Source organism: Trichomycterus rosablanca, chromosome 3 (genome assembly GCF_030014385.1).
Source record: "Trichomycterus rosablanca isolate fTriRos1 chromosome 3, fTriRos1.hap1, whole genome shotgun sequence".
NCBI classification, from domain to species: Eukaryota; Metazoa; Chordata; class Actinopteri; order Siluriformes; family Trichomycteridae; genus Trichomycterus; species Trichomycterus rosablanca.
The window spans coordinates 26,127,999-26,140,634 of record NC_085990.1 but is presented as its reverse complement, the minus strand read 5'-3'; the positions used below and the strand labels follow the sequence as shown (position 1 = coordinate 26,140,634).

At 40.7% G+C, this 12,636-nt stretch overlaps 1 protein-coding gene across 1 annotated transcript; it reads right to left on the bottom strand.

Moving 5' to 3' along the window:
• Positions 1 to 1,669: 1,669 nt before the first annotated feature.
• On the bottom strand, positions 1,670 to 12,415 carry xrcc2 (X-ray repair complementing defective repair in Chinese hamster cells 2). Its single transcript, XM_062992016.1, has 3 exons — positions 12,370 to 12,415; positions 4,002 to 4,083; positions 1,670 to 2,640 (listed from the first exon to the last, which is right to left on the bottom strand). The coding sequence occupies exons 1-3, from the start codon at positions 12,406 to 12,408 to the stop codon at positions 1,895 to 1,897; spliced, it is 867 nt and encodes a 288-aa protein (XP_062848086.1). The 5' UTR covers positions 12,409 to 12,415; the 3' UTR covers positions 1,670 to 1,894.
• Between the last annotated feature and the right edge of the window lie 221 nt (positions 12,416 to 12,636).

The following is a 12,636-nucleotide window of genomic DNA, read 5'->3' as shown; positions in this document are numbered from 1 at the left end:
CAGGAACACGGCAAGTCCGGCTACACTGGAAACCACTGGGCGCAAGGCAAGAACAGGGCGCCAACCCATTGTTGGGTTTCGACCATTTTTTCTCAGACAGTGCCAATCAAAACCACATGCTGGACACATTACAAAGGCATGGCTGTGGAAGAAGAGGGTACGGGTACTGGACTGGCCTGCCTGCAGTCCTGACCTGTCCCCAATAGAGAATGTGTGGAGAATTTTGAAACGAAAAATGCGACAATGACGACCCCGTACTGTTGCACATCTTAAGACGTGTTTGCAGGAAGAATAAGACAAAAGCTGAAACACTAAATCACTTGGTCTCCTCGGTGCCAAAACGTCTTTTAAGTGTGGTGAAAAGGAATGGCAACTTTACAAAGTGGTAAATGCTTTACTGTCCCAACTTTTTTTTGGAATGTGTTGCAGGTCTGAAATGCAGGAATGGATGTTTATTAATAAATGAAATGAAGTTGAGCAGATAAAACATGTAGCAAATAAAAATCCCGTTTAAGAATCAACATGGTGGCATAAATTAGGAGTGCATAGCTTATCAGTGCTCTGGCAGCCTGGGCAAATGTAAAGCATAATACCTTGTAAAGTCAATAATAAAACAGTACAGTAAATCTTAAACCATCCCAAACATTTTTATTTACATAGAGCCATGGCTATACTAAATGTATAATCTGTACTCTATGGTGTGCAACCCATGTGCGGAGACTTGAGAGACTTAATATCATACCCATTTTTTTTAATTTTGCTCCTCTTCTTATCTAGTCATTTCAAATTCCAGATTGTAACTCCTGCCCTGACTGAAGAGAGACTAGCATGCAGACACCAGTCGCTTGTTTAACGCATATACACCGATCAGCCATAACATTAAAACCACCTCCTCGTTTCCACACTCACTGTCCATTTTATCATCTCCACTTACCATATAGAAGCACTTTGTAGTTCTACAATTACTGACTGTAGTCCATATGTTTCTCTGCATGCTTTGTAACCCCCTTTCATGCTGTTCTTCAATGGTCAGGACTCTCCCAGGACCACTACAGAGTAGGTATTATTTGGGTGGTGGATCATTCTCAGCACTGCAGTGACACTGACATGGTGGTGGTGTGTTAGTGTGTGTTGTGCTGGTATGAGTGGAGTTTTTTAATACCTCACTGTCACTGCTGGACTGAGAATAGTCCACCAAACAAAAATATCCAGCCAACAGTGCCCCATGGGCAACATCCTGTGACCACTGATGAAGGTCTAGAAGATGACCAACTCAAACAGCAGCAATAGATGAGCGATCGTCTCTGATTTTACATCTACAAGGTGGACCAACTAGGTAGGAGTGTCTAATAGAGTGGACAGTGAGTGGACACGGTATTTAAAAACTCCATCAGCACTGCTGTGTCTGATCCACTCATACCAGCACAACACACACTAACGCACCACCACCATGTCAGTGTCACTGCAGTGCTGAGAATCATCCACCACCCAAATAATACCTGCTCTGTAGTGGTCCTGAACATTGAAGAACAGAGCAAAAGGAGGTTAAAAAAGTATGTAGAGAAACAGTCAGTAATTGTAGAACTACAAAGTGCTTCTATATGGTAAGTGGAGCTGATAAAATGGACAGTGAGTGTATAAACAAGGAGGTGGTTTTAATGTTATGGCTGATTGGTGTAAACCTTTACTCTAAGACACTAAAAGTGGTTCACCAGTTGATTTTCAAATAGCGCAGAACAATTCGTGATCACAGCATTTAGCTGTGTGTTTGCATATTGTGCTTTCCTAGTGTGAACTTTCTGGAGCTCCAAAACACCCAGTTCAGTGAATCAGCGACTTGTGGGAAAACACTTTTAGTTTGTAATTCTGATCAAGTCTTGACACCACTTTATGCTCATTCATTCAACTGAACGCCTCCTTCTGTAAGAGAAAATACACATCTGTGAGTCCCTTTAGTTCTTATGGTGCTACAAGCAACTGAAAACTGTTTTTGATCATCTACATTATTTGAATCACTTTTTGAAAGCACAATTCTGTGTGTGAGTAACTTCTGCCATGCTCGGCACAGATACGGCTTGTCAAAATCAGAGCTTTTCCTATAGGAAGCATTGGGCACACTTGCCTCTGCTGAGCCTGAGGAATAATTTCTCATAATAGCGTGTGTAGTAGCAAAAACCACAATCCCATAGTCTTTCCTAATTCTATCCAAGATCTCAGTGCATTTTCTCAGATTAGCTTCCTGCCGGGCTAAATTGTCTCCACCGTTGGCACGGTCCAGCCAGTAGAAAGAGGAGACGCTGTCTATGACCAACAGGCAGAGGGCCGGACGAATGCAGATAATACCCTCCAGATAGTGCAACGTGAGAAGGAGCTGGACGGAGCTGGAGCAGTGGAGTACAGAGAGACGACTCAGGCTGGAACATACTACCTCCTCTGTCCCGCTGTTCTGTGGTGCAGAGGTCAGACGGGCCTCCAGGATGCTCACTAGCCGCAACATGTCAAAGTGGTAGTCCGTGTCTACAAAGATGACCTCCACCTCCAGACCACCAGCATGTGTGGGGAGGATGGAGCGACTCACGAGATGGTACAGAATTTCTGTCTTCCCGCTGCCTTCTGTGCCATGAAACTCAATGACGTCACCTAGAAGTAAGTAAACATTTCACTGTAATACATGTACACAACAGTCTAAGAATAAAATTCTGCTGGAAACCTGTTAGAACAAATATATTTAGGTGGAACAGAAGGTTTTTTTGACACAAGTAAAGCAAGATTAGTTTCAAGGTAATTCTTCACCGATCAGCCATAACATTAAAACCACCTTCTTGTTTCTACACTCACTGTCCATTTCTCATCTCCACTTACCATATAGAAGCACTTTGTACTTCTACAATTACTGACTGTAGTCCATCTGTTTCTCTGCATGCTTTGTCAGCCCCCTTTCACCCTGTTCTTCAATGATCAGGTCCTCCACAGTACCACCACAGAGCAGGTATTATTTGGGTGGTGGATCATTCTCAGCACTGCAGTGACATGGTGGTGGTGTGCTAGTGTGTGTTGTGCTGGTATGAGTGGATAAGACACAGCAGCGCTGCTGGAGTTTTTAAACACCTCACTGTCACTGCTGGACTGAGAATAGTCCACCAATCAAAAATATATCCAGCCAACAGTGCCCCGTGGGCAGCGTCCTGTGACCACTGATAAACTCAAACAGCAGCAATAGATGAGCGATCGTCTCTGACTTTACATCTACAAGGTGGACCAACTAGGTAAGAGTGTCTAATAGAGTGGACAGTGAGAGGACACGGTTTTTAAAAACTCCAGCAGCACTGCCGTGTCTGATCCACTCATACCAGCACAACACACACTAACACACCATCACCATGTCAGTGTCACTGCAGTGCTGAGAATCATCCACCACCTAAATAATACCTGCTCTGTGGTGGTCCTGTTGGGGTCCTGACCATTGAAGAACAGCATGAAAGCAGGCTAACAAAGCATGCAGAGAAACAGATGGACTATAGTCAGTAATTGTAGAACTACAAAGTGCTTCTATATGGTAAGTGGAGCTGATAAAATGGACAGTGAGTGTAGAAACAAGGAGGTGGTTTTAATGTTATGGCTGATTGGTGTAAGGTCTTAAGCCCTCTTTAAATGTCATTCCACCAACTTGGTGCTAGTAAAGAGAAGAGCCTTGATGCCTGTATTCTTGGTCTCAAGGCTTTTTCCACTTTCACTTAACAGCTTTCTTGTCAGATGAATTGCAGAACTGAGTGTTAAATGTTTATACTACCAAACTAGCTCCAAATCGATGAGTCATTTTATTAAACTGCAGTAAAATGACATAAGCAATAAACACTGTCGCTGTGGGTCAAAGCTGTTTTTTACAGCATGTTAAGCAGGTGATCATAATGTCATGGCTTATCAGTATAGAATGTATTGTATGATTCATTGCTCACTATGTATTCTGAAAATGAGGCTAGTAAAATATTTACTTCATGTACCTTGGATTGGGCCGCCATCCTCAGGAAAAATGTGTCGATCAATGTCTTTCAGTGACCGGCGCCCCTCAATCCTGGTTAATAGCTGTAGAGCAAATACAAAATCAGTGCATGTTATACTTTTACTTCTGAAACATACTTAATTTAAATAAATTGAGCAGCAAATTAAACATGCTGGGCAGCTATATGAACAACGATTGGCTGTTGTTCATCCAGGGAGAGAGCCAGATAGGGACCTCACAACTGATGCAATTACGACGTCTGCTGGCTGACTAATGCCGTCTGCACAGAGTCGAGGAATAATGCTGATCGGGGTGTGGCTCTCCGTGCTCAAGGCTGAATCGGCATATGAACTCGGCTTCTGCAGACACCATCAATCAGTCAGCAGAGGTCGTAATTGCATCAGTGGCAGTGGATTCCAACAGAAAGACCTACATGTACCACTAGGGATGTAACGATGCACCACAAGACAGTTAAAAATCGCACATGTGCCACGATTCGAATTGGTTATTCATTTAAGATGAATCGATATTCACTTTAAACAGCGCTGTTCACCTCAGCGCAAGTTGCCAGGTAGGAGGATTTTCCAGCCAAATTTTTTTTATGTGAGGATATTTTCTTTATTTCAATTATTCATTTATTTAATGTTGGATTTGTTTTACACATTAAGCATTATTTGGCATAGTTTGTACCTACCTCAGAAATAAAAGGGCATTAATTATTTAGATAAATATAAGATAAGCACAAATACAGTATTTTATTTTTTTATTTTAAAGAGAAATAATAAAAGGAAACTTTGTCATAATTTGTTTCTAATTTCATTTTGTTTAAAAAACAATCGGTTTGTAAAAAAAATCTGGAAAAAATCACATCGTGAACCGAGTATCGTATCGCATCATGGGTATTGTATTGTATTGTTACATCCCTATGTACAGTAGTGTTAAAAAAAATAGCAGTCCAACACCATTAACTTGATAAATCACTGTTTTTAGTAGAAATGCTATTTCTACATAGCAAAAAATTTACTTGAAAGTGTAGTAGAGTAATGAAAACAAAACAAACCCAACAATTAGGACATGCATGCCACTCATTCTGAGTAATTGAAGCATTGATTGAAAGGGGGTTGTTCAAAATAATAGCAGTGAGAAGTTCAATTGGTGAAGTTCAATTCAATCTGCATTCATTCATTATGCAGAAGAACGGGTGTCAATTTTGGCCCTTATTTAATGTAGGAGGGGGGCAAATGTTGCACAGGTTGGTCATAGCGCATTTCCTTCTGAAATACTGGGTAAAATGGGTTGTTCTGATGAACAGCGTACTTTGATTAAAAAGTTGATTGTAGAGGGAAAAAACATACAGAGAAGTGCAGCAAATTATTGGCTGCTCAGCTAAAATGCCTTAAAGTGACAACCAAAACCTGAGAGACGCAGAAGGAAGCGTGGAACTACTGTTCGAATGGATCAGAGAATAGTCAGAATGGCAAAGGCTCAGCCAATGATCACCACCAGAAAGATCAAGGAACATCTGAAGTTCCCAGTGAGTACAGAAGATGATTAAATGAAGCCAATTTACCAGCAAGAACTCCTGCAAAGTCCCGTTGTTAAGAAAAAGACATGTCCTGAATGGGTTCAAATTTGCCAAGGAACACATTGACTGGTCCAAAGAGAAATGGCTCAACATTTGTGGACTGATGAAAGCAAAATTGTTCTTTTTGGGTCTAGTGGCCGTAGACTAGAGATGGACCGATCGGGTTTTTTGGCAATTATTTTTTTCACCCACAGGAGACATATCTTATTAGTCTAACTGACCACACACACACACACACAGGTTTAATGTTATCCAGTTTAGTCTGAAAAAAACTTAAAAGATAAACCGAAAGCAACAGCGTGTGTGTTTCTTTAAAAAAACGCTTTGTTCACAGTGTCGCTTTAAATGATTCTGATTCAGGAGTCGAATGTGACGCGTAAGTTTCTCTCTCCGTTTTTACTGTTATTAATAAATGCTGTGGTTTTAAATAAACACCAGCTACTACAGAACATTTTGTGTGACTTTCTTACATTAAAAAGCTTAATTAAAAAGCTTAATTAAACCGCTATTACCACAGAGCGGTCACCGAGTCAGACTCGTTCCGTCTGTGGAGCTAAAAGTTCTGATTACCCTAAAAGTTTAGCAGATGATCCTGAACTAACGAATTTGGTAATGAATAAACTTTTGCCTCTGATTGGCTCTGTAACGTTTCTGTTCTCATTTACATCAAAAGCAAGAACCACTTACGAGTTACCAAACTGAACACGAGTTTGAATAATGTGCTGATAGAATCGGCTCAGATGTGACCGGGTTGTATTATCTTTTTAAAGTAAATATTTCAGTCAGCAAAATTGCATCGTATGTATGATGCACAACGTTAATTCTGTTATTTTAGGTCGTGAAGAGCTTTCATGATGGTTTCTGTATGATGGTTGATGAATGGTGATGTGATGGTTCGTGTTTTGTAGCGCAAAGTCTGGATCAATTCACTGAGCTGTTAACTTAACGTGATCTTTATATATCAAGTGATCGGATCGGCTACATTTGGGAAATATCGTCCGATCGTCGATAGCATATTTTGATTGAAAATCGGCCGATATCGATTGAAAGTCGATCGATCGTCCCATCTCTACCGTAGACAGTATGTCAGACGACCCTCGAGCACTGAATTCAAGCCAGAGTTCACTGTGAAGACTGTAAAGCATGGTGGTACAAAACTATGATATGAGGATGTTTTTCATACCATGGTGTTACGCCTATTTATCACATACGAGGGATCATGGATCAGTTTAAATATATCAGAATACTTGAGGAGATCATGTTGCCCTATGTCGAAGAAGAAATGCCCTTAAAATGGGTGTTTCAACATGACAATGACCCAAAACATCTTGGTTACAGACAAACAAGATTGAGGTAATAGAGTGGCCAGCCCAATCCCCTGACCTCAATCCCATAGAGAACTTGTGGGCTGATATCTGAAACACGTTTTTTTGAGGCAAAAACCAAAATTGCAGAAGAACTGTGGAATGTAGTGTAATCATCCTGGACTGGAATACCTGTTCAGAGGTGCCAGAAGTTGGTCGACTCCATGCAACACAGATCTCAGAAACAATTGTTATGCCACTGAATATTAGTTCAGTAATTTAAAGTAAAGTAAAACCTCAAACATTTTTTCATGTTATAGATACATTTTTTTAGTTTTTAAAGAAAAATGCTGGCACTGCTATTTTTTTGAACAGCCTAATATTCATTTTTCTTAACTTTCTGTAAAGGATTAACACAAACTGGCAAAATTTAGTTAATGTTTTGATTTAGAATTGAAGGTGTAATATTTTCAGTGCGTTTGCATTTATGGAAATAAAAGTTATTATAATGATTTTGTGCTTTATTCACTTTTTTAAAGTCACTGCTATTTTTTTTGAACACTACTGTACCACCATCATTAAGTTGCCACTGCTGGCCTCCTGAGGAAGGCACTTAACCCTCAATTGCTGTCAAGTAACGGTACACCTCTTTTTATTCATTTAGCAATTGGCTATACCACTATTTACACCGACAAACAAATGTAACATACATGTCTCTGGAACGATTCCTGCAACTGTTCTTTACCTATGACTAACCCATGACTAACTAAATCTCCCCTGCTGAAAGTCCCAAGTTTTTTGGTCTCTGTACCCATATAAGTAAGGTCTAGTCTGACCAAACCTAGTGAGATTAGTAGTGCTGTACGAATCTCAGAAAGCAGAACACAGATTTTCAAGTCAGAAATGAAATGTCTTAGCAACTTTAGATCCCAAGGTAATCTGTTGAAACAATTGTCTGAAAGTACATAGAACAGTTGATTAGTTGCCAAGGTTGGAGAGAAAACTTGGCTCCTTACTTTTTGAGAGCATTTAACAGATGCTCTTACCTAGAGTGACGTACAGAAGTGCCTTCCTTATTAAACATTTCCTTACTAAAGTGCAAGTAGACAACAATTCAAGAACACAAATCTGCAGTAACCCTATTAACAGAAAATCTTGACTGGGGGCTTTTGCGCTGACTGTGCCAAGCTGGAAAGAACACCGTTTATAAACAGTTGGATTCAAGCTTCCACTGTGGTGAAATGAAATGCGTTGTCAGTGACATACACGAGATTGTTATAGATTGCATTAACATTTTTATATAAAGCTCAGGCACGGCTGTCTTGCTGAAGTATTTACGGCTTGATAGCTCGTACTGTGAATCAAGGTTTAGATAGATAGATAGATACTTTATTAATCCCGAAGGAAATTAAGGCCTCAGTAGCAAGTTACATGAATCAAAAGTCAAAAGTAATAGTACACACAACAGAGATTGTTAGTTGATTCGACGGTCTGTTTCCTTTATGGGTCGAACCCACTTTTGCATACGTAGCCTGAGATGTGCTTGCAAATGGAACGTGATAGAAAGCACTAGACAGCATCAGCCCATGGCTAACATACATCTATTCCTGCATTTTAGACCTGCAACACATTCCAAAACAGCTGAGATGGGGTCAATTTAGGGAAAACAAAAAAAGTCTTTGAGGATCAAAAATAAGCAGAGGATCCTCATTTTGTGAACAAATGAATAAAAAGACTGCAATGTTTAAAAGTATTGTTTCTCGAAGAAAGATTGGGAGGGATTTGCATATTTCTCCTTCTACAGTGTATAATATCATTAAACGATTAAAAAAACAAGCCTTAGCTGAACATCTGTGATCTCCGATTCCTCAGACAGCACTGCATCAAGAACTGTTATTCATAACAGCTAATATAAACACATGGGCAAGGGTTTATTTTGGCAAACCTTTTTCAAGCACTACAATACAACGTTCCATTCACAAATACCATAAAACTTTACTGTGCAAAAAGGAGGCCTTAAATTAACCAAGTTCAGAAGTGGTGTCAAGTTCGCTGTTTGAGGAGGCATCTGGACTGGACCATCACAGTGAAAATGTGTATTGTGATAAATCAGTATTTCCCCACGTTTTTGTTAGAAATGGATACCATGTGGTCGAGACCAAAGATGAAAAAGACCATCCAGACAGAAGTCCAAAAGCCAGGGTCTGTCATGGTATAGGGCTGTGTCAGAGAAGGTCATTAATACTTCTGTGATGGCAGCATTAATGCAGAAAAGTACATTAAGATTTTGGAGCAACATTATATAATTATATAATATAATATATAATTTGTGCCCAAAGTGTCAATATTTAGTGTGACCACCATTATTATCCAGCACTGCCTTAACCTTAAGGAATTCACCAGAGCTGCACAGGTTGCTACTGGAATCCTCTTCCACTCCTCCATGATGACATCACGGAGCTGGTGGATGTTAGACACCTTGAACTCCTCCACCTTCCACTTGAGGATGCGCCACAGGTGCTCAATTGGGTCTAGTCCATCACCTTTACCTTCAGCTTCCTCAGCAAGGCAGTTGTCATCTTGGAGGTTGTGTTTGGGGTCGTTATCCTGTTGGAAAACTGCCATGAGGCCCAGTTTTCGAAGGGAGGGGATCATGCTCTGTTTCAGAATGTCACAGTACATGTTGGAATTCATGTTTCCCTCAATGAACTGCAGCTCCCCAGTGCCAGCAACACTCATGCAGCCCAAGACCATGATGCTACCACCACCATGCTTGACTGTAGGCAAGATACAGTTGTCTTGGTACTTCTCACCAGGGCGCCGCCACACATGCTGGACACCATCTGAGCCAAACAAGTTTATCTTGGTCTCGTGAGACCACAGGGCATTCCAGTAATCCATGTTCTTGGACTGCTTGTCTTCAGCAAACTGTTTGCGGGCTTTCTTGTGTGTCAGCTTCCTTCTGGGATGACGACCATGCAGACCGAGTTGATGCAGTGTGCGGCGTATGGTCTGAGCACTGACAGGCTGACCTCCCACGTCTTCAACCTCTGCAGCAATGCTGGCAGCACTCATGTGTCTATTTTTTAAAGCCAACCTCTGGATATGACGCCGAACACGTGGACTCAACTTCTTTGGTCGACCCTGGCGAAGCCTGTTCCGAGTGGAACCTGTCCTGGAAAACCGCTGTATGACCTTGGCCACCATGCTGTAGCTCAGTTTCAGGGTGTTAGCAATCTTCTTATAGCCCAGGCCATCTTTGTGGAGAGCAACAATTCTATTTCTCACATCCTCGGAGAGTTCTTTGCCATGAGGTGCCATGTTGAATATCCAGTGGCCAGTATGAGAGAATTGTACCCAAAACACCAAATTTAACAGCCCTGCTCCCCATTTACACCTGGGACCTTGACACATGACACCAGGGAGGGACAACGACCCATTTGGGCACAATTTGGACATGTTCACTGTGGGGTGTACTCACTTATGTTGCCAGCTATTTAGACATTAATGGCTGTGTGTTGAGTTATTTTCAGAAGACAGTAAATCTACACTGCTATACAAGCTGTACACTGACTACTCTAAGTTATATCCAAGTTTCATGTCTATAGTGTTGTCCCATGAAAAGATATAATGAAATATTTGCAGAAATGTGAGGGGTGTACTCACTTTTGTGATACACTGTATATATATATATACAGTACTTTAATGACATACTGTAGTAACAGTTGTCATGCCTATGCAACTACCTAGACACCACTGCAGCATTCACTGTAGTGCATGTGTGTGTGTTGTGAAGGGTTATGAATCCTTATGTTAAAGAGGTCAAGGTCCTGTGATGGACTGGCGTCCGAGGTGTATTTCTGTATTGCGCCTAGTGACTCTGGGAAAACCAGACTCACCGCAATCTGGTTTTAAAGAAATATACACCGATCAGCCATAACATTAAAACCACCTCCTTGTTTCTACACTCATTGTCCATTTTATTATATAGGAGCACGTTGTAGTTCTACAATTACTGACTGTAGTCCATCTGTTTCTCTGCATGCTTTGTTAGCCCCCTTTCATGCTGTTCTTCAATGGTCAGGACCACCACAGAGCAGGTATTATTTAGATGGTGGATGATTCTCAGCACTGCAGTGACAATGACATGGTGGTGGTATGTTAGTGTGTGTTGTGCTGGTATGAGTGGATCAGACACAGCAGCGCTGCTGGGGTTTTTAAATACCATGTCCACTCACTGTCCACTCTATTAGACACTCCTACCTAGTTGGTCAACTTTGTAGACGTAAAGTCCAAATACGATCGCTCATCTATTGCTGCTCATCGTCTAGACCTTTATCAGCGGTCACAGGACGCTGCCCACGGGGCGCTGTTGGCTGGATGTTTTTGGTTGGTGGACTATTCTTAGTCCAGCAGTGACAGTGAGATGTTTAAAAACTCCAGCAGCGCTGCTGTGTCTGATCCACTCATACCAGCACAACACACACTAACACACCACCACCATGTCAGTGTCACTGCAGTGCTGAGAATGATCCACCACCCAAATAATACAGGGGGCTAATAATAAAAAGGGGGCTAACAAAGCATGCAGAGAAACAGATGGACTACAGTTAGTAATTGTAGAACTACAAAGTGCTTCTATATGGTAAGTGGAGCTGATAAAATGGACAGTGAGTGTAGAAACAAGGAGGTGGTTTTAATGTTATGGCTGATCGGTGTAAGTTAGGATTTACAATATTCGAATAACTACTTCAATATCACAACAGGCATCTCTAAACAATGTACCGTGCCACAGAATACACTTAGTATTCTATAAAATAAAAGTTATGTATTTTATGTTTTATCTTAAATCTGTACAGACGTAGTTCATGTTGGCTTTATGAGAATCACCCCTTTATACTTAAGCAATAGCAGGAACCCGGTTCCATTAATCCTACATGAAACTGAATCCTAATTAATGTCATGGCTGTCAGCTGTATTAATTTGTCAAAATGACTGCTGTAAAGAAGTCTTTCACACTAAATTTGTGCAAGACATTTGTGCTACAGCATTACATATACATGCTGTATTAGTTTCATTCATTGGAAGCTTGTTAATAAGTACAATACCAACTTTCAATCACACCATGCTTGAAGTAAACAGACACTTTAAAAGCGCTCCAAATGTCCAGTGCAGAAATGGCAGCTTGCTTAGAGTTTGCTAAACAGCATGTAAAGGATTTTAGCAACATGGGGAAATAGATTCTCTGGTATGATTAGAGGAAAGACTACAGGTACAGTAATGTACAGTAATGTACAGGTACAGCAATCAGGCAGGTAGCCTACATTAATCGGACATGTACAGTAAACAAATCTCCATTGAGACAAGAAGGATCTCTATAGGAACTCTATCTCAGCAGTTAACACCCAAAACGAAGGTCCATGTTTGATAAGAATACAAATATAGTAATAATAATAATAATATTGATTATGAATATGTACCTGTAAACCACTCTCAGCCATTCTTACTCTCCCAGTCATCTCTCTAACATGATCTCCGCGCCATCTGAGCCGCGCATGCGCTCTACCGCCTCACTCATAAAACACCGCCTACAACAGGGCAATTCACTCCCACTAGCGCTATCAAACCGAAAGTAATTTCAATACCTAATCTTTATTAAATTATTACATTTTTAAATCTTTAAATTATTCAATCTTTAATAATTATTAAATTTAATAAATTAACAGCAACACTAATCAATTATAATA